The 27,385-nt window shown below is 53.3% G+C and overlaps 1 protein-coding gene across 1 annotated transcript; it reads left to right on the forward strand.

Annotated features, from left to right (window-relative positions):
- The first annotated feature begins 778 nt into the window (after positions 1-778).
- On the forward strand, positions 779-24,280 carry CDCA7 (cell division cycle associated 7). The gene is made up of 10 exons (XM_086956146.1): positions 779-1,132; positions 15,377-15,508; positions 15,872-15,982; positions 17,374-17,628; positions 17,914-17,991; positions 18,098-18,286; positions 18,802-18,936; positions 20,353-20,502; positions 21,476-21,612; positions 21,698-24,280. Exons 1-10 carry the CDS (start codon positions 1,118-1,120, stop codon positions 21,726-21,728), a joined length of 1,233 nt encoding a protein of 410 aa, XP_086812272.1. The 5' UTR covers positions 779-1,117; the 3' UTR covers positions 21,729-24,280.
- Positions 24,281-27,385: the final 3,105 nt, after the last annotated feature.

The following is a 27,385-nucleotide window of genomic DNA, read 5'->3' on the forward strand; positions in this document are numbered from 1 at the left end:
TCCATGGGCTCCAGTTCTTCATCGACACTGCAGTATGGAACAGAGTCAATCACATTTTGGATCAGATGATCATCTTACTCTCACTATCAGACCATCTACAATAGTGTGCTGTTCTCTTTCCTCCTGGAAAGTGGCTGAATTGCCCCCACTACAACTATTCTTACCCCCACTAGAGGTTTGTGCGGAGTCAACACTGTTCATGAGAAACTGGGTGAAGAGGACTTGGGTGAGAGGGACAGCGTGCCATCGATAACAAAGCAATCATCACCAAAGGAAATAGCTGTGGCATTCGTATAGTCAACTCGTGCAACCAGTTCTTGTGTGCACTTGTAATTCCATGTGTTACATTAATACTAATGCTTTTTTGTTGGCTTTGCGAATTCTTGGAATTTACGCAATATATAGTGTCACACAGAAACATAATTTCACAAATGGGACACTGAACCCTTAAACGGCAACCACAAGCAAACTTGACAACAGCCACGCTCAAATAAATAAAGTTTAAAGAGTCCACATTTGTCGAGGTCAGGGGTAGGGATAAAACGACGGTATACTACTTAGCGACTTTCGAACGCCAAAGTAAAAGTCCCCATGCCGGGCAAGCCGAATATTTGACAAAATTGTATTTTCTTTTAAAAAGCGCTTTTGGCGCAGGGTTTATCCACCGCCTCTTTGAATATCTATGTAACTCTTTGCAATAGAACTTCCTGCCAGCAGTCAGGCACGCCTTCGGTTTAGAGCTGGGTATTACTCTCTGTAATAGTTAGAGTTTCCCGCCAGCAGTCAGCCACGCCTTCGATCCACAGAGATTGCTTTCTACAGATGGCGGGCTGGGACGGGGTTGGACTGTGTCTGTTTGTCAGCCGGCCGCGTCTCAACTCTGCCTACGGTGGGATGCTACAACACCCTGGAATGTTGTGAATGGCCGAAGGGGCGTGGCTGCTGATCCCGGAATCCTCGTGGAGAGGGCGGGCTACTCGGATTTTAGCGCGAGAAAAGTGCTCCGCCCTCTGAGGAAGGTTTGGCGCGCTGTATTTTATCGGAGTTCAGTACTCTGTGGTCGCAGTCGGAGGAAGCTTGAAACTGCAGCAGCTCTGAGAACGATATAAGACGCAACATGGACCCCTTCAAGGTGAGTATGCACCAGTGTTCCTACTGAAGGGAACCATATTGTATTGCAGTATTTACTCGATCTGCAACTGTGTATTTAATTACTTTTCTACCAATTTTAGAGTATCTACTTTTAGTGTGCACATATTCTAGAACATTCTGCAGCTATGTTCGGTCCATTGCTAACCTGCGATATCGGTTCGGGGGGGGGGGGGGGGGTTCTGGTCACAAAGACAACTGTAATTGCCGCAGCTTTTTTGTATGTTTTTGCAGTGTGTACGATCCTGGCACCCTGCAGCCCGCCAAAAACGAGCCAGCACACCCAGTTCCGTGGTTTTTGGCTCGATTCTCGTTTGTAACACTCGCTTTAATATCCCCGGTAACATATTACTTCAATGCACTGCGCTCCGTATTAATCACCGCATGAATCAAGTGGCGATGTGTAGTTATGCCATAAACAACTGTGTACCACGTAGTTCCTGCACAAGTCCCATCTCTGCCGTACATTTTGTACGCAGAAATTAAGTTTAACACAGTTCGAACTTGAATCTAGAGGTGTCTGCCTAATTCTGAACGCCGAGGAGCAATTGCCATATTCCTTCCTAGTTATTTTACTTTTCCCTTATCCCACGTCGATCTTTGGTTATGGAGGGGTCAACTCAAGTCGGCGCTTTTTTTTGGGGGGGGGACTTGTGTAACATGGAGTGGCATTCCTCGACAAGTATACTGGTGCTAGTAGAATAACCTATGTTCTCGCTTGGCGTCCCGCAATTGTAAAAGCGACCCCTGTACTATATGCCAATGCACGTACGCTCAGGTCTGAATCAGTAAAGCACTGTAGTTTCCCGCGCTGGGTTTAAAGGGCGCGCATTACCACGTGATCAAACAGCGCGCGAAAAGCATTCCCACGTTCTGTATCACGCCCCCTGCAAATTTAGACTTTTTTTTACGTAGCCTCCATGCTAGAGTCAGGCTACGTTGTGGGCGTACATCATTTTTTTGATGACCACGCCCAGAACGCTAGCACGCTTTCTGCATGGCATGTGTGTAGACCTGAGCAGTCGGTTGTTCTTTTACTTGACGTATTTGTTTTTCAGATAGAAGTTGAGCAGTACTTTTGCATCTAATCTGCCAAACAGGGCATGCTAATTTCAAATCGCCCCCCCACACGATGGATGTTTAGGAAATATTTAACATTGTTTTGGGCGACCCAATTTTGTTATGGTCACAGGAATCGTGCGGCAGGGGAGGGCCAAATAATATAGTAGGACGAGTAAATTATGCCGTTAAAGGGGAAAAAACATTCGACACAAAGTATTTATATTACAGAGCACGGGTGTGTACCAGGTGCTCAAATAGGGCTCACTCTCGCCCCCCCTCTCTGGCCTCACTCTCGTGTCCCCCCCCCCTCGCTGGCCTCACTCTCGTGTCCCCCCCCCCCTCGCTGGCCTCACTCTCGTCTGTCCCCCCCCCCCTCACTGGCCTCACTCTCGTCTGTGTCCCCCCCCCCCCCCCCTGGCCTCACTCTCGTCTGTGTCCCCCCCCCTCGCTGGCCTCACTCTCGTCTGTGTCCCCCCCCCCCCTCGCTGGCCTCACTCTCGTCTGTGTCCCCCCCCCCTCGCTGGCCTCACTCTCGTCTGTGTCCCCCCCCCCCCTCTCTGGCCTCACTCTTGTCTGGTCGTCCCCCCCCCCCCTCTCTGGCCTCACTCTCGCCCCCCCCCCTCCTCTCTGGCCTCACTCTCGCCCCCCCCTTTCTCTGGCCTCACTCTCGCCCCCCCTTCCCCCCCTTCTCTGGCCTCACTCTCGCCCCCCCTCTGGCCTCACCCTCGCCACTCTTTTCTGGTCTCATTCTCGCGCCCCTACCGTTGCCACTTTTCTGGCCTCACTCTCGCCCCACCCCGGCCTCACTCTCGCCCCACCCTCTGGCCTCACCCTTGCCATTCTTTTCTGGTCTCATTCTCGCGCCCCCACCCTTGCCACTCTTTTCTGGTCTTATTCTCGCGCCCCCACCCTTGCCACTCTTTTCTGGTCTTATTCTCGCGCCCCCACCCTTGCCACTCTTTTCTGGTCTCACTCTCGCCCCCCCCCTTCTCTGGTCTCACTCTCGCCCCCCCCCCTTTCTCTGGTCTCACTCTCGCCCCCCCCCCTTCTCTGGTCTCACTCTCGCCCCCCCCCCTTCTCTGGTCTCTCTCGCCCCCCCCCCCTTCTCTGGTCTAACTCTCGCCCCCCCCCTTCTCTGGTCTCACTCTCGCCCCCCCCTTCTCTGGTCTCACTCTCGCGCCCCCCCCTTCTCTGGTCTCACTCTCGCCCCCCCCTTCCTCTGGTCTCACTATGCCCCCCCTTCTCTGGCCTCACTCTCGTGTCCCCCCCCCTTCTCTGGCCTCACTCTCGCCCCCCCCCCTTCTCTGGTCTCACTATGCCCCCCCTTCTCTGGTCTCACTCTCGCCCCCCCCCCTTCTCTGGTCTCACTCTCGCCCCCCCCCCTTCTCTGGTCTCACTATGCCCCCCCTTCTCTGGTCTCACTCTCGCCCCCCCCTTCTCTGGTCTCACTCTCGCCCCCCCCCCCCTTCTCTGGTCTCACTCTCGCCCCCCCCCTTCTCTGGTCTCACTCTCGCCCCCCCCCTTCTCTGGCCTCAACTCTCGCCCCCCCCTTCTCTGGCCTCACTATGCCCCCCCCCTTCTCTGGTCTCACTCTCGCCCCCCCCCCTTCTCTGGCCTCACTCTCGCCCCCCCCTTCTCTGGTCTCACTCTCGCCCCCCCCCTTCTCTGGTCTCACTATGCCCCCCCCCCTTCTCTGGCCTCACTATGCCCCCCCCCCCTTCTCTGGTCTCACTCGCCCCCCCCCCCCCCTCTCTGGTCTCACTCTCGCCCCCCCCCCCTCTCTGGTCTCACTCTCGCCCCCCCCTTCTCTGGTCTCACTATGCCCCCCCTTCTCTGGCCTCACTATGCCCCCCCCCCTTCTCTGATCTCACTCGCCCCCCCCCCTTCTCTGGTCTCACTCTCGCCCCCCCCCCCCCTCTCTGGTCTCACTCTCGCCCCCCCCCCCCCCCCTCTCTGGTCTCACTCTCGCCCCCCCCCTTCTCTGGTCTCACTATGCCCCCCCTTCTCTGGTCTCACTCTCGCCCCCCCCCCCTTCTCTGGTCTCACTCTCGCCCCCCCCCCTTCTCTGGTCTCACTATGCCCCCCCTTCTCTGGTCTCACTCTCGCCCCCCCCCTTCTCTGGTCTCACTCTCGCCCCCCCCCCTTCTCTGGTCTCACTCTCGCCCCCCCCCTTCTCTGGTCTCACTCTCGCCCCCCCCCTTCTCTGGCCTCAACTCTCGCCCCCCCCTTCTCTGGTCTCACTCTCGCCCCCCCCCTTCTCTGACCTCACTCTCGCCCCCCCCCTTCTCTGGCCTCACTCTCGCCCCCCCCCCCTTCTCTGGTCTCACTCTCGCCCCCCCCTTCTCTGGTCTCACTCTCGCCCCCCCCCTTCTCTGGTCTCACTATGCCCCCCCTTCTCTGGCCTCACTATGCCCCCCCCCTTCTCTGGTCTCACTCGCCCCCCCCCCCCCCCTTCTCTGGTCTCACTCTCGCCCCCCCCCCCCTCTCTGGTCTCACTCTCGCCCCCCCCCCCCTCTCTGGTCTCACTCTCGCCCCCCCCCTTCTCTGGTCTCACTATGCCCCCCCTTCTCTGGCCTCACTATGCCCCCCCCCCTTCTCTGATCTCACTCGCCCCCCCCCCTTCTCTGGTCTCACTCTCGCCCCCCCCCCCTTCTCTGGTCTCACTCTCGCCCCCCCCCTCTCTGGTCTCACTCTCGCCCCCCCCCTTCTCTGGTCTCACTCTCGCCCCCCCCCCCCTTCTCTGGTCTCACTCTCGCCCCCCCCCCTTCTCTGGTCTCACTCTCGCCCCCCCCCCTTCTCTGGTCTCACTCTCGCCCCCCCCTTCTCTGGTCTCACTCTCGCCCCCCCTTCTCTGGTCTCACTCTCGCCCCCCCCTTCTCTGGTCTCACTCTCGCCCCCCCCCTTCTCTGGTCTCACTCTCGCCCCCCCCCTTCTCTGGTCTCACTCTCGCCCCCCCTTCTCTGGTCTCACTCTCGCCCCCCCCTTCTCTGGTCTCACTCTCGCCCCCCCCTTCTCTGGTCTCACTCTCGCCCCCCCCCCTTCTCTGGTCTCACTCTCGCCCCCCCCCTTCTCTGGCTTAACTCCCGCCCCCCCCCTTCTCTGGCCTCACTATGCCCCCCCCTCACTCTTGTCTGTCCCCCCCCCCCCTCTTCTCTGGCCTCACTATGCCCCCCCTTCTCTGGTCTCACTCTCGCCCCCCCCCTTCTCTGGTCTCACTCTCGCCCCCCCCCTTCTCTGGTCTCACTCTCGCCCCCCCTTCTCTGGTCTCACTCTCGCCCCCCCCCCCTTCTCTGGTCTCACTCTCGCCCCCCCCCCCTTCTCTGGTCTCACTCTCGCCCCCCCCCCCTTCTCTGGTCTCACTCTCGCCCCCCCCCCCCTTCTCTGGTCTCACTCTCGCCCCCCCCCTTCTCTGGTCTCACTCTCGCCCCCCGCTTCTCTGGTCTCACTCTCGCCCCCCCCCCCCTTCTCTGGTCTCACTCTCGCCCCCCCCCTTCTCTGGTCTCACTCTCGCCATTCTTCTCTGGCCTCACTCTCGCCCCCCCCTTCTCTGGCCTCACTCTCGCCCCCCCCCCTTCTCTGGCCTCACTCTCGCCCCCCCCTTCTCTGGTCTCACTCTCGCCCCCCCCCTTCTCTGGCCTCACTATGCCCCCCCCCCCTTCTCTGGTCTCACTCGCCCCCCCCCCTTCTCTGGTCTCACTCGCCCCCCCCCCTTCTCTGGTCTCACTCGCCCCCCCCCCTTCTCTGGTCTCACTCGCCCCCCCCCCCTTCTCTGGTCTCACTCGCCCCCCCCCCCTCTCTGGTCTCACTCTCGCCCCCCCCCCCTCTCTGGTCTCACTCTCGCCCCCCCCCTTCTCTGGTCTCACTCTCGCCCCCCCCTTCTCTGGTCTCACTCTCGCCCCCCCCCTTCTCTGGTCTCACTCTCGCCCCCCCCCCCTTCTCTGGTCTCACTCTCGCCCCCCCCCTTCTCTGGTCTCACTCTCGCCCCCCCCCCCCCTTCTCTGGTCTCACTCTCGCCCCCCCCCCTTCTCTGGTCTCACTCTCGCCCCCCCCCCTTCTCTGGTCTCACTCTCGCCCCCCCCTTCTCTGGTCTCACTCTCGCGCCCCCCCCCTTCTCTGGTCTCACTCTCGCGCCCCCCCCCTTCTCTGGTCTCACTCTCGCGCCCCCCCCCCTTCTCTGGTCTCACTCTCGCGCCCCCCCTTCTCTGGTCTCACTCTCGCCCCCCCCCCTTCTCTGGTCTCACTCTCGCCCCCCCCTTCTCTGGTCTCACTCTCGCCCCCCCCTTCTCTGGTCTCACTCTCGCCCCCCCCCCCCTTCTCTGGTCTCACTCTCGCCCCCCCCTTCTCTGGTCTCACTCTCGCCCCCCCCTTCTCTGGCCTCAACTCTCGCCCCCCCCTTCTCTGGCCTCACTCTCGCCCCCCCCCTTCTCTGGCCTCACTCTCGCCCCCCCCCCTTCTCTGGCCTCACTCTCGCCCCCCCCTTCTCTGGTCTCACTCTCGCCCCCCCCCTTCTCTGGCCTCACTATGCCCCCCCCCCTTCTCTGGTCTCACTCGCCCCCCCCCCTTCTCTGGTCTCACTCGCCCCCCCCCCCTTCTCTGGTCTCACTCGCCCCCCCCCCTTCTCTGGTCTCACTCGCCCCCCCCCCCTTCTCTGGTCTCACTCGCCCCCCCCCCTCTCTGGTCTCACTCTCGCCCCCCCCCCCTCTCTGGTCTCACTCTCGCCCCCCCCTTCTCTGGTCTCACTCTCGCCCCCCCCTTCTCTGGTCTCACTCTCGCCCCCCCTTCTCTGGTCTCACTCTCGCCCCCCCCCTTCTCTGGTCTCACTCTCGCCCCCCCCCTTCTCTGGTCTCACTCTCGCCCCCCCCCCCCTTCTCTGGTCTCACTCTCGCCCCCCTCCCTTCTCTGGTCTCACTCTCGCCCCCCCCCCTTCTCTGGTCTCACTCTCGCCCCCCCCTTCTCTGGTCTCACTCTCGCGCCCCCCCCCTTCTCTGGTCTCACTCTCGCGCCCCCCCCCCTTCTCTGGTCTCACTCTCGCGCCCCCCCCCTTCTCTGGTCTCACTCTCGCGCCCCCCCTTCTCTGGTCTCACTCTCGCCCCCCCCCCTTCTCTGGTCTCACTCTCGCCCCCCCCTTCTCTGGTCTCACTCTCGCCCCCCCCTTCTCTGGTCTCACTCTCGCCCCCCCTTCTCTGGTCTCACTCTCGCCCCCCCCTTCTCTGGTCTCACTCTCGCCCCCCCCCCTTCTCTGGCTTAACTCTCGCCCCCCCCCCTTCTCTGGCCTCACTATGCCCCCCCTTCTCTGGCCTCACTATGCCCCCCCCTTCTCTGGCCTCACTATGCCCCCCCCTTCTCTGGTCTCACTCTCGCCCCCCCCCCTTCTCTGGTCTCCCTCTCGCCCCCCCCCCTTCTCTGGTCTCCCTCTCGCCCCCCCCCTTCTCTGGTCTCCCTCTCGCCCCCCCCTTCTCTGGCCTCACTCTCGCCCCCCCCCTTCTCTGGCCTCACTCTCGCCCCCCCCCTTCTCTGGCCTCACTCTCGCCCCCCCCCTTCTCTGGCCTCACTCTCGCCCCCCCCGGCCTCACTCTCGCCCCACCCTCTGGCCTCACCCTTGCCATTCTTTTCTGGTCTCATTCTCGCGCCCCCACCCTTGCCACTCTTTTCTGGTCTTATTCTCCCCCCCCCCCCCCTTCTCTGGTCTCATTCTCGCCCCCCCCCCCATCTCTGGTCTCATTCTCGCCCCCCCCTTCTCTGGTCTCATTCTCGCCCCCCCCCCTTCTCTGGTCTCACTCTCGCCCCCCCCCCTTCTCTGGTCTCACTCTCGCCCCCCCCCCTTCTCTGGTCTCACTCTCGCCCCCCCCCCTTCTCTGGTCTCACTCTCGCCCCCCCCCCTTCTCTGGTCTCACTCTCGCCCCCCCCCTTCTCTGGTCTCACTCTCGCCCCCCCCTTCTCTGGCCTCAACTCTCGCCCCCCCCTTCTCTGGCCTCACTATGCCCCCCCCCTTCTCTGGCCTCACTCTCGCCCCCCCCCCTTCTCTGGCCTCACTCTCGCCCCCCCCTTCTCTGGTCTCACTCTCGCCCCCCCCCTTCTCTGGTCTCACTATGCCCCCCCTTCTCTGGCCTCACTATGCCCCCCCTTCTCTGGCCTCACTATGCCCCCCCCCTTCTCTGGTCTCACTCGCCCCCCCCCTTCTCTGGTCTCACTCGCCCCCCCCCCCCCTCTCTGGTCTCACACTCGCCCCCCCCCCCCCTCTCTGGTCTCACTCTCGCCCCCCCCCCCCCTCTCTGGTCTCACTCTCGCCCCCCCCCTTCTCTGGTCTCACTCTCGCCCCCCCCCTTCTCTGGTCTCACTCTCGCCCCCCCCCTTCTCTGGTCTCACTCTCGCCCCCCCCCTTCTCTGGTCTCACTCTCGCCCCCCCCCCTTCTCTGGTCTCACTCTCGCCCCCCCCCCTTCTCTGGTCTCCCTCTCGCCCCCCCCCCTTCTCTGGTCTCCCTCTCGCCCCCCCCCTTCTCTGGTCTCCCTCTCGCCCCCCCCCCCTTCTCTGGTCTCCCTCTCGCCCCCCCCTTCTCTGGCCTCACTCTCGCCCCCCCCTTCTCTGGCCTCACTCTCGCCCCCCCCCCTTCTCTGGCCTCACTCTCGCCCCCCCCGGCCTCACTCTCGCCCCACCCTCTGGCCTCACCCTTGCCATTCTTTTCTGGTCTCATTCTCGCGCCCCCACCCTTGCCACTCTTTTCTGGTCTTATTCTCCCCCCCCCCCTTCTCTGGTCTCATTCTCGCCCCCCCCCCCCATCTCTGGTCTCATTCTCGCCCCCCCCCCCATCTCTGGTCTCATTCTCGCCCCCCCCATCTCTGGTCTCACTCTCGCCCCCCCCCCTTCTCTGGTCTCACTCTGGCCCCCCCCCCCTTCTCTGGTCTCACTCTCGCCCCCCCCCTTCTCTGGTCTCACTCTCGCCCCCCCCCCTTCTCTGGTCTCACTCTCGCCCCCCCCCTTCTCTGGTCTCACTCTCGCCCCCCCCCTTCTCTGGCCTCAACTCTCGCCCCCCCCTTCTCTGGCCTCACTCTCGCCCCCCCCCCCCTTCTCTGGCCTCACTCTCGCCCCCCCTTCTCTGGTCTCACTCTCGCCCCCCCCCCCTCTCTGGTCTCACTATGCCCCCCCCCCCTCTCTGGTCTCACTATGCCCCCCCCTCACTCTTGTCTGTCCCCCCCCCCCTTCTCTGGCCTCACTATGCCCCCCCTTCTCTGGTCTCACTCTCGCCCCCCCCCTTCTCTGGTCTCACTCTCGCCCCCCCCTTCTCTGGTCTCACTCTCGCCCCCCCCCCCCTTCTCTGGTCTCACTCTCGCCCCCCCCCCTTCTCTGGTCTCACTCTCGCCCCCCCCCCCTTCTCTGGTCTCACTCTCGCCCCCCCCTTCTCTGGTCTCACTCTCGCCCCCCCCTTCTCTGGTCTCACTCTCGCCCCCCCCTTCTCTGGCTTAAATCTCGCGCCCCCCCCCTTCTCTGGCCTCACTATGCCCCCCCCCCTCTGGTCTCACTCTCGCCCCCCCCCTTCTCTGGTCTCACTCTCGCCCCCCCCCCTTCTCTGGTCTCACTCTCGCCCCCCCCTTCTCTGGTCTCACTCTCGCCCCCCCCCCTTCTCTGGTCTCACTCTCGCCCCCCCCTTCTCTGGTCTCACTCTCACCCCCCCCTTCTCTGGTCTCACTCTCGCCCCCCCTTCTCTGGTCTCACTCTCGCCCCCCCCTTCTCTGGTCTCACTCTCGCCCCCCCCTTCTCTGGTCTCACTCTCGCCCCCCCCCCCTTCTCTGGTCTCACTCTCGCCCCCCCCCCTTCTCTGGTCTCACTCTCGCCCCCCCCCCCCTTCTCTGGCCTCACTATGCCCCCCCCTTCTCTGGCCTCACTATGCCCCCCCCTTCTCTGGTCTCACTCTCGCCCCCCCCCTTCTCTGGTCTCACTCTCGCCCCCCCCCCTTCTCTGGTCTCACTCTCGCCCCCCCCCCTTCTCTGGTCTCATTCTCGCCCCCCCCCTTCTCTGGCCTCACTATGCCCCCCCCCTTCTCTGGTCTCACTCTCGCCCCCTCCTTCTCTGGCTTAACTCTCGCCCCCTCCTTCTCTGGCTTAACTCTCGCCCCCACCTTCTCTGGCTTAACTCTCGCCCCCTCCTTCTCTGGCTTAACTCTCGCCCCCTCCTTCTCTGGCTTAACTCTCGCCCCCCCCTTCTCTGGCTTAACTCTCGCCCCCCCCCTTCTCTGGCCTCACTATGCCCCCCCCCTTCTCTGGCCTCACTATGCCCCCCCCTTCTCTGGCCTCACTATGCCCCCCCCCTTCTCTGGCCTCACTATGCCCCCCCCTTCTCTGGTCTCACTCTCGCCCCCCCCCCCTTCTCTGGTCTCACTCTCGCCCCCCCCCTTCTCTGGTCTCACTCTCGCCCCCCCCCCTTCTCTGGTCTCACCCTTGCGCCGCCCCCCCCTTCTCTGGTCTCACTCTCGCGCCCCCCCTTCTCTGGTCTCACTCTCGCCCCCCCCCTTCTCTGGTCTCACTCTCGCCCCCCCCTTCTCTGGCTTAAATCTCGCGCCCCCCCCCCTTCTCTGGCCTCACTATGCCCCCCCCCCTCTGGTCTCACTCTCGCCCCCCCCTTCTCTGGTCTCACTCTCGCCCCCCCCCTTCTCTGGTCTCACTCTCGCCCCCCCCCTTCTCTGGTCTCACTCTCGCCCCCCCCCCCTTCTCTGGTCTCACTCTCGCCCCCCCCCCCTTCTCTGGTCTCACTCTCGCCCCCCCCCCCTTCTCTGGTCTCACTCTCGCCCCCCCCCTTCTCTGGTCTCACTCTCGCCCCCCCCCTTCTCTGGTCTCACTCTCGCCCCCCCCCTTCTCTGGTCTCACTCTCGCGCCCCCCCCTTCTCTGGTCTCACTCTCGCCCCCCCCTTCTCTGGTCTCACTCTCGCCCCCCCCCCTTCTCTGGTCTCACTCTCGCCCCCCCCCCCTTCTCTGGCCTCACTATGCCCCCCCCCTTCTCTGGCCTCACTATGCCCCCACCCTTCTCTGGCCTCACTATGCCCCCCCCTTCTCTGGCCTCACTCTCGCGCCCCCCCCCCCTTCTCTGGTCTCACTCTCGCGCCCCCCCCTTTTCTGGTCTCACTCTCGCGCCCCCCCCCCTTCTCTGGTCTCACTCTCGCGCCCCCCCCCCTTCTCTGGTCTCACTCTCGCCCCCCCCCTTCTCTGGTCTCACTCTCGCCCCCCCCCTTCTCTGGTCTCACTCTCGCCCCCCCCCTCTCTGGTCTCACTCTCGCCCCCCCCTTCTCTGGTCTCACTCTCGCCCCCCCCCCTTCTCTGGCTTAACTCTCGCCCCCCCCCCCCCTTCTCTGGCCTCACTATGCCCCCCCCTTCTCTGGCCTCACTATGCCCCCCCTTCTCTGGCCTCACTATGCCCCCCCTTCTCTGGTCTCACTCGCCCCCCCCCCCCTTCTCTGGTCTCACTCTCGCCCCCCCCCCCCTCTCTGGTCTCACTCTCGCCCCCCCCCCCTTCTCTGGTCTCACTCTCGCCCCCCCCCCCCTTCTCTGGTCTCCCTCTCGCCCCCCCCCCCTTCTCTGGTCTCACTCTCGCCCCCCCCCTTCTCTGGTCTCACTCTCGCCCCCCCCCTTCTCTGGTCTCACTCTCGCCCCCCCCCCTTCTCTGGTCTCACTCTCGCCCCCCCCCCCCTTCTCTGGTCTCCCTCTCGCCCCCCCCCTTCTCTGGTCTCCCTCTCGCCCCCCCCCTTCTCTGGTCTCCCTCTCGCCCCCCCCCTTCTCTGGTCTCCCTCTCGCCCCCCCCCCTTCTCTGGCCTCACTCTCGCCCCCCCCTTCTCTGGCTTCACTCTCGCCCCCCCCCTTCTCTGGCCTCACTCTCGCCCCCCCCGGCCTCACTCTCGCCCCACCCTCTGGCCTCACCCTTGCCATTCTTTTCTGGTCTCATTCTCGCGCCCCCACCCTTGCCACTCTTTTCTGGTCTTATTCTCCCCCCCCCCCCCCTTCTCTGGTCTCATTCTCGCCCCCCCCCCCCATCTCTGGTCTCATTCTCGCCCCCCCCTTCTCTGGTCTCATTCTCGCCCCCCCCTTCTCTGGTCTCACTCTCGCCCCCCCCCCCTTCTCTGGTCTCACTCTCGCCCCCCCCCCCTTCTCTGGTCTCACTCTCGCCCCCCCCCCCTTCTCTGGTCTCACTCTCGCCCCCCCCCCCTTCTCTGGTCTCACTCTCGCCCCCCCCCCCTTCTCTGGTCTCACTCTCGCCCCCCCCCCTTCTCTGGTCTCACTCTCGCCCCCCCCCCTTCTCTGGTCTCACTCTCGCCCCCCCCCTTCTCTGGTCTCACTCTCGCCCCCCCCCTTCTCTGGTCTCACTCTCGCCCCCCCCTTCTCTGGTCTCACTCTCGCCCCCCCCCCTTCTCTGGTCTCACTCTCGCCCCCCCCCCCCCTTCTCTGGCCTCACTATGCCCCCCCCCTTCTCTGGCCTCACTATGCCCCCCCCCTTCTCTGGCCTCACTATGCCCCCCCCCTTCTCTGGCCTCACTATGCCCCCCCCCTTCTCTGGCCTCACTATGCCCCCCCCTTCTCTGGCCTCACTCTCGCCCCCCCCCATTCTCTGGTCTCACTCTCGCCCCCCCCTTCTCTGGTCTCACTCTCGCCCCCCCCTTCTCTGGTCTCACTCTCGCCCCCCCCCCCTTCTCTGGTCTCACTCTCGCCCCCCCCTTCTCTGGTCTCACTCTCGCCCCCCCCCCCTTCTCTGGTCTCACTCTCGCCCCCCCCTTCTCTGGTCTCACTCTCGCCCCCCCCCTTCTCTGGTCTCACTCTCGCCCCCCCCCCTTCTCTGGCCTCACTATGCCCCCCCCCTTCTCTGGCCTCACTATGCCCCCCCCCCCCTTCTCTGGCCTCACTATGCCCCCCCCCCTTCTCTGGCCTCACTATGCCCCCCCCCCTTCTCTGGTCTCACTCTCGCCCCCCCCCTTCTCTGGCTTAACTCTCGCCCCCTCCTTCTCTGGCTTAACTCTCGCCCCCTCCTTCTCTGGCCTCACTATGCCCCCCCTTCTCTGGCCTCACTATGCCCCCCCCTTCTCTGGCCTCACTATGCCCCCCCCTTCTCTGGCCTCACTATGCCCCCCCCCTTCTCTGGCCTCACTATGCCCCCCCCCTTCTCTGGCCTCACTATGCCCCCCCCCCTTCTCTGGTCTCACTCTCGCCCCCCCCCTTCTCTGGTCTCACTCTCGCCCCCCCCTTCTCTGGTCTCACCCTTGCGCCGCCCCCCCCCTTCTCTGGTCTCACTCTCGCCCCCCCCCCCCTTCTCTGGTCTCACTCTCGCCCCCCCCTTCTCTGGCTTAAATCTCGCGCCCCCCCCCTTCTCTGGCCTCACTCTCGCCCCCCCCCTTCTCTGGCCTCACTCTCGCCCCCCCCCCTTCTCTGGTCTCACTCTCGCCCCCCCCCCTTCTCTGGTCTCACTCTCGCCCCCCCCCCCTTCTCTGGTCTCACTCTCGCCCCCCCCCCTTCTCTGGTCTCACTCTCGCCCCCCCCCCTTCTCTGGTCTCACTCTCGCCCCCACCGTTGCCACTTTTCTGGCCTCACTCTCGCGCCCCCCCCCCCCCCCCCCCCCCCCGGCCTCACTCTCGCCATTCTTTTCTGGTCTCATTCTCGCGCCCCCACCCTTGCCACTCTTTTCTGGTCTCATTCTCGCGCCCCCACCCTTGCCACTCTTTTCTGGTCTCACTGCCCTCGGGCCCCCACCCTTGCCACTCTTTTCTGGTCTCACTCTGCCCCCCCCCCCCCCGCCAATCTTTTCTGTCTCACTCTCTCCTGCCCCTTCACCGTCTTGCTTCTGTTTATTGTATTTGCACAAATCTAATATCTTGGTCTATTCCTTTTCAATAATCGGACATTTTTGTTTATTAGGTGTTTACGTTTTTGATGGGTTTATTTATATACGCTATCTATCTATCGCCCTCACTCCGCACGACAGCATCAATCTGCAACCATTCAACAACTGGTTCAAATATGTTCTCTCAATGTCTCATATTTTATTACAAATGTCACAAAAAGATGTTAATATTTCACTTCTGTTTTTGGATTTTCGTCTCAATAAGATACACTTAACAGAATCTTCACATAAGTTATTTACAAAAGTTTAAGCTATTGCTGTTATAAATTACAATAACTTTTATTTACGTATTAAAAAAAATTAAAAGCCATTGTTGTAATAAGCATTGCATGTTAAAAATAAAACTGATATAAAAGCTATGCTATGTTGTACTACTAAATAAGCAGCCCATGGATTTACCTTGCACACAACACGGTCGTGATTTGAATGGTGCAGCAGGTAGTGGCACCAGTCTCAAGTTATCAGAACTCCTCTAAACACATAATATTGCTGTATTCAACTTAATAGGCACTCCACTGCAAATACCTTGCAGTTAAAACGGGATTAATGTATAAGGTGTAGTGGCACCAAGAACAAGTTAACTCCACTAAGCACCAAAATGAGTGCTACACAATCACTTCTTAGTCTGTTACAATGAGTGCAACCTACCGCACTTGTATTATAAATGGGGCTCACTGTTTCATGGCGTTTGTATGTTTTTTGTGAATAATAGTAGTCTTAAACTGGTTTATTTTCACATTCATGTAACTGATTAACATGCACTCCTACTGAAATGCCTGTTGGGTTTTTAACACATGAGCAGCCACATTTTACACCCACAGGTGAACATTACCCGTATGCTTCATATATATGCTAACATATTCCTGTATTTAAGGTAATCTCATCCTGCTTTTACTCCCCATGTTGTCTATCTGCTTAGCTGTTGGCCATTGAACCATGAAAGACTGAATGGCGAGCCAATCGCAGAAAGCCTGTCCAGTATTTTTTCGTTTTTAAAAATGGACAGGAAGTATTTCAGTAAAAACAAACACTGGGAGCCTTCATTATAAATGTAATGCTTCAGTTTTAGTATTAGAGCAAACTTGGCAATCGCTTGATATCTGAAGCCATCTTGTGTGTTTGAACTCTTACAGCCTTGTCTATACAATTTTAGTTTTGTTGAGAAAATGACTCCAGGGACCTGCGTTGACTTGCATTGTGCATTTTTTTTTTTGTTCAGAACTCGTATACACAATCGCGAATGACAATCCACTTTTCCAGTGTCACAATCTGATTGCTTTGTCACTTCCACAGCTACAGCAAAGAACCCGTTCTGGGGAGAAACAATCCAAGGGCTTCCGAAATGTGAAGTTGATCCCCATGGAAACCTCGTCGTCCTCTGATGATAGTTGTGACAGTTTTGGCTCTGATAATTTTGCAAACACAGTAAGTGCACTACAAGAATAAACACAATTGAGTCTGCTTTGTGCATGATTAGAGCTGCATGCTTTTTCCTAGCATTTCTACACTGTAGTTAGGAATATACAGCATGGACTGTAATTTCTTTTTGGTTCTGGGTAGTAATTGTCGGAGGCAGACTAGCTACTTATTCTACCTTTTGAAATGTCACATAACCTAACACGCTCGACTGCAGCAACAGCTTTAAGTCATTTGTAAACCTGAAAGCCATTTTCTTGGTAACAAAAGCTATTCTCTTGTGTTCTTGTAAATGTGATTTTTTTTTTTTTTTTTTTTTTTCGCGACTGCAGTTTATGTAAGTACTTGAGAGCTTTTTTTTTTATCTTGCAGAAACCAAAGTTAAGGTCAGACACTTCTAGAGAGCTGGCTAAACATTTCCATGAGGATTCCGACAATGAACCATTCGGGGACTTTTCTGACCACGGGATGCGAGGTGTAATGGTGGGTGTCCTTGTTTATTTAAACTTGCCTGTTTAAAGGCCACCGTTGTCATTTGTACTGACGCATGGAAGACAGATGTTGATGACCAAATGTTAGTGTATTTAATCAGTCTGCAATCACTTGTGCAAAAACATTTGTCCCTTTTTCTTGTCTCACTTTCTGAAAACCGGAGGCGCAATCTTTTAGTAGAAATCCAGTGTGCGACGCACTGGGCATCAAATGCATCCAAGAAACATCAAATCTGTCCCCTGAAACGGAGACCAATCTTGTCCGCTCTGCCCTGCTACGTTGAGCTAGACTGTTATTTGAAACACATGATTTTGCATTTCTTCCTTTTGAACGAGAATAGAAAGTAATGTATTATCGTTTACCTGCTAAACGAGAAACTCGCAGGAGATTCTGTTAGACCTAGTACAATGCAGGCACTTGCATGGTATGGGGACTGCAGACGCCAATATTTTTTTTGCCATCTGGATTTTGCCTGAATAACTGACAGATGTATTGATTACTGTTCATAAAGTTGGTTTTGGGACTGCTTCTTTCAACCATTCACTTTCTTTCACTAGCCTCTTTGGCCATCGCCCTAAGTGGGCTGGGTAGGCCCAGATATGTGCCCCTTACACTCTGCCACTGGATTAAAGTGAGCCTGGCTGAGGGGTGTTACCCTGAAACCGGTCCCAGGATACTTGTTTCCAGGGAGGACCTGGCTGGCATTTCGGGCTGGACTGTTCGCGTGAAGAACATGGTCCAGACTGATTTACATATGGCTGGGTCCATACTGGGGTGGTGTAGTGAGCAGATTTATATGGAATCATCCCTCCCCAACCCTCTAAATATCTTGGGGGGGGGGGGGGTTGATTCGTTCAGCATTTGTTGCGGGGGTAGAGAGCATGCACATGCTCTCGCCTCAGTCCCTGTCTGAGCACCAAACTAGGCTACCCAGGCCTATCCCTACGCTGCTGTCATGCTGGTGACAGTAGCGTCCCGATTTGGCTTGGGCTGTCTTTGTGCTTCCAGGAGTCTAAAAGAACGGAGGAGAGGCAGTTGAGTCTTCTGTCTGCACCTGCTGAATCTCTCCTATGTGTTATGGCACGTCTATATGCGGCATTGGCAATGCTTGTCCCACATGCCTGATATTAATAGCGGATCTTCCCCCCCCCCCCCCCCCCCCCCCCCCCGACAATTGAATTCAGTTTAGATTTTTTAGAGTTCATTGGGCTGTTTGGTTAAAACGTAAGCTTTTGTAGCAGAAGTAAAAAAAAAAAATTTAGATCCAAAGTAAGTGATGCTCCCGTTACAGTGCATAGCTTTAAGAATATCTCTAATTTTTTTTGCCAAAATAATTTTGCTTACCTTTTATTAAATACCATTGTCTATTATTTCCAACATAGAAACTTAGCGATGTGAATGTTAACGACTTTCCAGAAGATGCATTCAAGAAACCAGAGCGTGTGCGCCCAAAAAGATGTGCCCCATTGAAAGTAGCTCTCAAGTTTCCAGTTCGAAAGAATGCTAGAAACCAGACCCCGCAAGAACCTCCGGAAACGCCAGCCAATTCCTCCCATTCTGATTCTGATTCCGAGGAGGAGCAAGACTCCAACTTCATGGAGAAGCGAGCGTTAAACATCAAGGAGAACAAAGCCATGGTAACTATCGTTCTTTGCCAGTCTCATGTAAGACTATCCAGTGTCTTTGGAGTTTAGATCAAGACTAAGTGGGGCCTATTTATGAAGACCTGTGCAAAGTGTTCGTCCCCTTTGACCAACCTAATAATAAACTGGCATGGGTGTAAGTAGCCTATCCATAAAGTTCTTTATACTTAATTTGTTGGCCTGTTTGAGAGTAGTTTCAATGCAGTATGCAACAATACGACCATGCATCACCAGTACATAGAAGTAGAGTAATTGAGGGATTTTTTTTTTCTCTTGTAGCTTGCAAAACTAATGGCTGAGTTGAAGAGCATTCCTGGGTTTGCCATGAAGCGGGACTTGGTGTCTCCAAGCACTCCGGTATGTAGTGTACGGTTTCCTAAATCTGTCTGTTTTTCCTGATCCTCCTGTGCTGTTGCAGACAGTACAACATTCTTTCTAAAGTATGTTTTTTATGACTTTGTAGAAATCAAAACGCTCTCCGAGAACCCCACGCTCTGGAAGAGTGCTGAGGAGTGGTTCTGATCGGCTGGCTCCACCCCGCACTCGGTCGCGGTCTCTGGTTGATGGTCCTCCCAGCCCACCGCCAGAAGAGGAAGAAAATGACCAGTTCTACTTGGTGAGGAAGAGGAAGCTTGAGGATGAGTACCTGGAAGTAAGTCGTCATGTGGCTTTCTTTTCATTATTGTATAATGGAAGCCTTTTAAGGGAGGAGACTACCATTGTAAACAAAGCATGCACTTGGAGGAAAATTAAGGAAAATCGATTACATTGCGTTGGATAAAATTAAAATGTATGTAAACTATGTGCATCACATGTGGAGTGGCGCAATTGGCCTCATGATTTTGTTCTGGGTGGAAGAGACCTTTGAGATAGTAAGCACTCAGCTCGATTTAATTAAACTCCACCCTACTATGCATGGTATCAGCATCAGGCTCCTAATGGAAAACTAAAACATCTTCCAGAAATGCCATGAATATCAAATCAACTAATCTAGACCAATACACCATGCCGCTAAAGGCATCCAGATGTTGAATGGCAATATAAAGAAAGTATGGATCTGCAGTGACCTGACGCCCTAAGTGGCCATCAAATGTCAAATCCTCTGTTTCGAGATGTCTTTGGAAATTATCGTTACTTATCCAGTGGCTGTTTTTTTTCGTCCCTTAGGAGGAGTCTCCCCGGCGAAGTCGCCCTAGTGCCTTAACTTTTACTCATGTAGTGCGCCCAGTGGAGGAAGTTACAGAAGATGAGTTGGAAAACATCTCCACAAATGCCAGTGATAAAGTGTACAATAGTGTTACCGTAAGTAATTACCATTTGGTTCTACATTTCAATGCTTCAGCACATTTGGCCGGTTTGGATGCTGGGTTGCAGTAAGCACGGGGTAATCTACAGAGTTTGGTTAAAAGGGTTGTTGGGCAGTTATCAATGCTTTATTGTATCTTGAACTCTGTTGTGCACATGGGAGATCAATTTGCAGCTACGGATGTCCGAACAAATCTATTTGTTACATACACGGATACCAGATTCTCCGCCCCCCCCCCTCCCCCTTTTTTTCCTCTCAATAGCTTGCTCATGTAATTCTCCAGGCTGAATTCCAGGCGCACTCTTGATTTACTCCTGCCGTTCAAGAGCAAGCCTGGGGTGCTCTATCATTGGCATAGCCAATCCGTCATGCCTTTTTGACCACACGTGTTTAGCCATGCAGCACAGTATCCTGGGTGCCGTGCCGTCAGGGTTTTGAAGAGTTGTCAGTAGCAAACCTGCGTATGTTGTCTGTTTAATTATGTTTCCAAAACATGTAATAGCCATGTAACATTTAAAGCAAAAAAATTAGCATCTAACGTTTCTGCTGACATTCAAATGGCAAGCATGAGTAACAAAAAAAGTGAAGCTTGCACAAATAGAAACCTGCATTTTTCTACTTTTACTGGCGCCACTCCGAGAAAGATGATTTTTGTTCCAAGATAGAAGCCATTTTGCACTGTAACTGCCAGAAACAGGGGATGCTATGAATCGCCTAAAGGCCAGAAGGTCCTGGGTCTGTCGCAAGCGGATGGGGAGGGTGTTCCAGGTTTTGACAGAAAGGTGGGAGAATGACCTGACGCCGGCAGTTGCTCGACTGTTGCGGGCGAGGTCAGCAGAGCTGGACAAATATTAACCAATAACCAAAGGAATTTTGAAAGGCAGACCAAGGCACCAAAGAGAAGCGATGGGCGTGGTGAAAGCCCAGAGGATTCAGCCTAGCTCGAGACTGCGACTAGGCTCAACCTAAACACAAAAAAATGCTATGCATACTCCTAGCACAATCTTTTTGAACATTTAGTGTGGGTGTCTGAATAGGATTCCTCGTCGTAGATATTTACCACTAGCGTTGTTGCGGTTAGACTGGTTCCTGTTCCAATGGTTTTTTTCTTTGATGGCATGGTCTCTCAATTCTGCCAATATAATTATAGATCTTAAAACCAGTTTGGAAGTCTGGTGGGTTATGGAAGCTTTGCATTTCTAGACGTGGACTGCTAACTGTTCGTTTCTAACCAACGGTTGTTTCTGTACCGTGTGATGTGTACAGTCTAAAAGGACATGCTAGACCTGTTTTTGGGATTTGATTAGCAACGGCCAGGCAGTGGATTCCTGACTCAACTTGCTAGTGAATGACCATGTGTTGATGACATGTCTTGTACTCTAAACTTTGATTTCACTCTTGCTTTTTTGTAGGGCTCCACTTGTCACCAGTGTCGTCAGAAGACCATAGATACCAAAACAAATTGTCGCAACCCGGACTGTGTTGGCGTGCGAGGCCAGTTCTGCGGGCCGTGTCTTAAGAACAGATATGGCGAATATGTTAAGGATGCGCTGCTGGACCCGGTAAGAGATTTGTGGACTCTTCTCACCTGCAGGATCTTTCAGTCATTCTTGTCTCAATGTGTCCTTGGCGGTTCACATTAAACTTGGCTGCTGACCTGCTCTTGTTTCATTGTGGACACCTTTTCAGCATAACTAAACTAAGTAGCAATGAAAAGGATAATTGAGGATGGTAGGGGAACCTCACTAGCTTTCTGGTTCAATAACTACACTGATTTTAACTTCAGTCATGCCAGTTTGTAAAGTTGCTAAGTGTCTTACTAGTGTATGCCTTAGTAGTGTACTTATTTGCCTTATTAAATAAGAATGAGCATATTTTACAATCTTACAAGAATTGGTTTATGAAACCTGCTGCTGTAGCGAAGTATGACCATGCACATTTGCGATGCGCAATAAATAAATGATATCCGTTTATATTCAGAGCATATTGGAAAACACTGGGACAATCGCCAGTGAGAAAAGCGTGCTGGTGGCGGAGGTTTGCACGGTCTTAAATATTCAGCTAGAGGTGCTTGTCCCATAACTGAAGGAAACTGGGTATCGGGGACATGCCTCGATGGACTCTTAATCCCATTGAGTTAAGAACATAAAAGTGGGAACTGTAAAGTCTATATGGGGTATAGGTTACTTTGATCAGTTATTTTAATAGTCCCACTACCACGCTAGTCAGATTTCAGGTAGCCTCTACCCTAGGTTGTAGTATCGGTTTCTACACCCACAAGCTTTTGGTACATCTGAAAAGAAACTAATAAAGAAACTAATTCTTTCATTTTCTGACTTAAACATTAAGGCACAACATTTCCCTGTGCTGTTTTTGTATTCTGGATCGAATCTAGTACACCAGGACCCAAACACCGTAGTTTTATAAAGGAGATCCTTGGTCTGGTCGGACCGATTGCTATGATGCATCTTTGTGAAATCACCTCATTCTGGCCTATAGTGTGCCTTGCTAACACTGAATTACCATCTGTTACAGGACTGGCAGTGCCCACCTTGCCGTGGTATTTGCAACTGTAGCTTCTGCCGACAGCGCAACGGGCGGTGTGCAACTGGGGTGCTGGTTTACTTGGCTAAGCATCATGGTTATGACAACGTCCACGCCTACTTGAAAAGGTGAGTTTTTAGAGGCTTTTAAATCTTTATGTGCTTTTTATTCCTTTCCTGTGGCTGAAAGTTAACTTTAACTACTCTTTTGCAGCTTAAAACGCCAGCTTGAAATGGAGGACTGAAACCAGGACATCCTTTCCACAACTTTGCAGAACTCTCCGGACTGTAATGTCAGCTGTTTAAAAGCTTCTCCGTTGTAATGCCTTAATCAGTGTTTTTGTTTAACATTCTCTTGTATTTTATGGGGATAAATGGTGGAAAATTGCTTTTGATTGGGAGATTTGCATTGAAAACGAATTCAGTTAGTTGTGCTTTAAGGCTCAGCTTACCTTCCTTCGCTGCAGGCTGTACTTTGTCATATATCCTGAATTTACTCAGCTGATTTGTTCAGCTGCTTGGCTCCTGGAGCCGGCTGGTTGGTTATTCAAGGACCCTCGACTAGCAAGTTCAAAATGGTAATGGCCTATTGTATTTGTGACATGGACATTTTTCATGTGCGATGGTAAATTGAACTTAATAGATGCACAAATCAGGTTAACTTTGAGAAGCACACCAGGTCGGCCCTGGCTTCTGATACCCTGGTTTATAACAGTGCCTTGTGAGTTCCCTCTTGATTGGCTGGAATGTTAGCCTTCCCTGCAGCGGTTGTATTGAATGCATGGAAGCTTGCTCGTAGGATGCCCTACTTGGCAGACTCATTTTCCTTAAAGTCCCGCAGTGGCTCTGACTCGCAGGGAGTTTTCTCCGAGGTCCTTGTTTACCTACCTGCCCAGGTCTCTTGTGCACCTGCCCAGGTGAACTTGAGACGCAAGATCTGTGACTGACCTTGCAAACCAGTCCGACTGCCAGGTTGATTGTTTCTAACCGCTGAGTTTCCGCTAGCAGAATCAGTGCTTCTACCTTCTCTAAATGGGATGGTGTTGGAGGGAAGTCAAAACGTTTGGGTGAGACCTCTTCCAAACTCAAAGCCCGCCACCTAGTTTCTTTTCCGTTAATTTTTTTCCCGATGGGAGTTGCACGGTTTTATTGCTTGCACGCGCAATTTTTCGAAATTACATCTGTAAATAGTTTTTTTTGTTAAGATTTCTCGGGTTGGGCGTTCTTAAATCTGGGGGCGTTCTTAAATCTGGCTCCAAGCCATGCGTACTTGAAGTACGCAGTTGTACTGTTTAAATTGTGTCCATTATCTTCTGGACTTAGTTTTAAATCTCAGCTTTTCATACGTTTTTTGTATCTAGTGCTGCTGATATCAGTGTTTGACTGTAATATAAAAAACAAACTCGTTGGCCAACTGGTTAGTAAAATGCTGTCTTTTTTTTAAAACAAATCGCCATCGTATAGACTCCTGAAATTTGTTATATGTAAATTACCAGTGTACTCACTGATGGCTAACCCTGATTAAAAAATCAGAAGTTTCTACTATGGTTGGAAAGAGGGCATTAACTAGACAGTTTAACTTTCCCATTAGCAGACATCCGAAACTGACTGAAATCTGGCTTTTGACACTTAATCATCGCTTGTCTGTAACATCCCAAATGTAGTGATGCATTTATTTGAAAGACTAGGGTAAAAATGAATCTCTACTTTGTCGTATAACTAAGTGCTCACTACTTTTATTTTTACAGTTCAGACAATCTTCCAGTCACTAATTGGGTACCATTTAGTTGTAGAAGTTAAAATGCACAGAACAAGATCAGTTGGCAACTTGTATTGTGAAGTTCTTTAAAGTAGTTGCTTGAAATTGTAAAGCTTATGCCGCTCTAATGCTAGAGTATTGGAGTTTTTAATTTTTATACACATGGTGTTTCTTTATCTAAAAGTTCTAGTATTTGTCTCTTCCAATAGTAAGGCAAACTCCTTGCACCCTTTTTCATTTCATGGCGCTGCTCGTTTTAACTCTCTTTTAGTCTCCAACTCGACACTTAAAGGGCCTGATTTGGGGAATGGCCGTGGAACTGCTCTTTAGTTTTCTCTTTTTAAGGGAAACATTTGAACTACTGATTAAAAACCCAAACCAGGGGCCCCTTTAAATACTTAAAACTTTTTTGGATTTTTAAGACCGTCCTCCCAAGCTCCTAGGCTTAATTGTTCCTATGGATCTTGCATTGAAGTCCTTTAATACCTTTTTACTATGTAAAAGTCACTGTGATTGGAGGCTATGCAAAATTAAGTGCTCACAATTACTGGTATGCGTGCAACCAAAGTTGTTTTTCCAAGCATATACTGTAGGAGTTAGGCTAACCTGGGCCCGCATCTCAAAAGTTTTTGGTGTGGTGTTTGGGGTACTCCATGCTTAGTCTTAAACTCTGTAATTAACCAAGTGTGTACTAAAAATAGGTTGCGATTGTTGTGAAGCTGGAACGTGGAATTCAAACTCCTGTTGCAAGTTTTTACCTCACTCGCCTCTAGATGACCATTGTTTGTTAATTGAATTCAACTCGACAGATTTGCTGATAGTAACAACTATGTAATGGAATGATCATGCCAGTGTTAAGCTGTTCATATAACACGATGGGACTGTATGGTAACCGTCGATTGACCTTTGTATGCTAACGTTATAACGTCCTTTCATCTTTAAAACAGTCACGTTTGGCTAAAATGTTGTACATTGCTCCTTTAACCCAGAAAAAATGTTATGCAGATTCTATTTTAATAAAAAAGTGCCAAGAATGCCTATCGGAGTTTTTGTTTTTATAATGTACTCGCCCAGCTTTCCTTGTTACAGAAGTGCAATTGAGTAAACTGGGGTGTTAAAATCTTATGTGTGAAGTGAGTGGGGGAAAGATGGTTGCATGGTTTAAAGTGACCAATTACTTGGTCTTCATTTATTTAATGTTTCATTAAAGAACCCTGAGATGAACTTATTGTGTAATAGCCATGTCGTATGGCTTTTACCTTTGGTAAAACTGAGTTTATTGAACATGCATCTGGGTTGTGCCAGACTGATTTCTTGCACACACTCAGGATATGTTGGCCTAAAGTCCTACTAGCTCACAGTGCCCCAGCCAAACTCTTAACTTGCAGGGTAACACATGTGCTACCTCAGAACAGGACCAGACTGATTTCCCCCAAGGAAATCATGGTAACATATCAGTACCCTTTTGTTTGTTCTCTCTTGCATAACCAAATAAGTACACAAATACTCTGCAAGGAATTTCAGTGTTTGTTGAAGCATGGTGATTCTTGTATGAAATGCTTTCGCTGTGATAATCAATAAAATTAATGATTAGAGTAATTAGCGTTACAAGAATTGTGAAAAATTTACTTTTCCACTATTGTGCTAAAACTGTGAATATATGTGAGTTAACAGTACTGTGGATAGTGTACTCCTAACGAACGCTCCCTGACCTAGTCTTGCCTAGGGTGAGGTGATCTGTTGGGCGGACTAACTTCTCTATTTATTTATGGGTTTATACTGCGCTTGAATCGACTCCCGAAGGAGTATCTCTGCGCACACCGCAAATGATGGACCAGAATAGAGGAGCTCAACATTTGTATAGATTTACCGAAATACTAAGCCTGGAACAAAAAGGTTTTTAGCAGTTTCCTAAAAGACGGATGATCCGAACATTGCCTAATATGGTCTGCAAGTTTATTCCAAAGGCTAGGACCAAGAAGGGATAGAGCTTTCCCACCCTGTCAAGCCTTTTTAACCATTGGAACTACAAGCAAAGACTGATTACTAGAACGGAGGGTACGTACTGGATTGTAAGGAATGAACTTTTCCGCCAAGTATGAGGGACCCTAACCATGTATACCCTTATGGACCACACAGCAGGTCTTGAATTTAACCCGCTGGCGTATCTGCAACCAGTGTAGTTTTTCCAGCAAGGAGCGTGATGGAGATCTAGGTGGGGCATTCATGACCAACCTAGCAGCAATGTTTTGCACCACCTGAAACTTGCTTAGGACACCATCGTTTGCCGATAGCAACAGCCCATTACAGTAATCTAGGCGACTGAGCACCAAAGCCTGAACCAATGTTTTCCTGGTTGTCTGGAAGTAAGGGGAACACTTTACAAAGTAATCCACTCGTGTGAAAACCGGTCCCAACTGTCTGAACATGGTGTTTTTTTTTTTTTTTTAAAGCTAGATCTCGATCAGGCTGTCCGCCCAAGTTCTTAACCACCAGTTTTGGGCTAGGGACAGGACCCAGATCTGGAGGCCACCAGTCTGGAGTCCACAACATTGATGCTTCTCCAAAAAGCATAACCTCCGTTTTTCCCACATTACATTGTAGGAAATTCAGAGCCATCCACTGAGAAGACCGTCTTCATGCCTTCTGAAAGACTGTTTAACCATGGGGCTTAGTGATTTGAATGCATAAGATCTCAATACTGGCCAGAGGGGCCACATATATGTTCAAAAGAGTAGGACTTAAACAAGATCCTTGTGGCACCCCCTTTGTGAGCTCTACAGAGGTAGATCGAAATTAGCCCATATTAACACACTATGCAGCCAGTTAAAAAAGCTCCTCATCCAGGCCAATGCCGAACCCTCAAGCCCCACCTCTACCAGACGCCTGAGCAAGATGTCATGGGATATAGTATCGAACGCCGCTGATAAATCCTATAGTATCAGAATCACTGAATGCCCCATATCCTGGGACATTTGGATGTCATCTACCACTGAAAGCAGCGCTTATTCGGTACTATGGCGAGGCCTGAAGCCGGACTGAGATTAATCCAGACTTTCTGTTCGCTCGATAAAACTTGACAGATGGAAGTTAACGTGCTTTTCTGTTAATTTGCTCCGGTACGGGAGGAGGGATATGGGCCTGAGGTTGGACAGCTCCGTCCCAGGAATGGAAGAATTCTTTCTGATGAGTCTTACCATTGCAGTCTTACACTCCTGTGGGATCCGGACCTCGGAAAGAGAAAGGTTGACAAGAGACTGGATCGTAGGACCGAGCGTCTTGCCGACCGATGACAGAATTCTTACCGGGATAAGATCTAATGGTGAGCCGCTCTTGATGTAGCCCATGTGGTCCTCTACCTCATCCATAGATGGCAGCAGGAAACTTTGAGAGCATGAAGGACTTCATACCCCTACTTTCCTGAGATGGAACCAAAGGCTGCCCCATGGAAAGTCTCCAGTTATCATAGATCCTGTCAATTTTGTTGGTAAAGTAAAGGGACATAATCTCATAGTTGTTGCGATGATATATCCGGGCTCTCACAAGCCATGGGTTTGGTAAAAGTTTGCAGAATCCTATACAATATCTTAGGGGCATTGCCTGCCTCCTTAAGTTGAGAGGCAATATGGTTCTTACGTGCCAATCTAATATTCTTATGATAGGAGGCTAAGGCTGTGTGAAGTTTTTATCTGCTTCAGAATAAGACTTCCTCCAGGCCTTTTCGAGCTTTCTATGAGACCGTAATTGGTCGGTAAACCTAACTTCCTAACAATGTGCAGGGCGAGGTTTGCATCGTTTTAGGGGGGGCAATGATATCTACAGCAGAATGAATGGCAAGAGTATATTTGCACAGGGCTGACTCAATAGTGTCAGAAGTTGTAATACAAGGTTCAACAAATATCTCTTAAACCTTCATAAGATCTTCAGCCACTGTCTTCGCAACAGAGGTAATAATAGGGGCTGGCTAGGGGGTTTAACACAATGAGGCATAACAAATTCTAAGATTGCATGATCGGTCCAATTTACCTGTTATGGGGGGGTAACATAGGATTTTAGAGTTAAAAAAAGATGAGGTCCAATGTGTGTCCTGCCTGGTGGGTGGGGCCCGTATTATATTGTGTAAGGACAGATTGCTTAGACTGC

Source organism: Lissotriton vulgaris, chromosome 2_1, assembly GCF_964263255.1.
Source record: "Lissotriton vulgaris chromosome 2_1, aLisVul1.2, whole genome shotgun sequence".
NCBI classification, from domain to species: Eukaryota; Metazoa; Chordata; class Amphibia; order Caudata; family Salamandridae; genus Lissotriton; species Lissotriton vulgaris.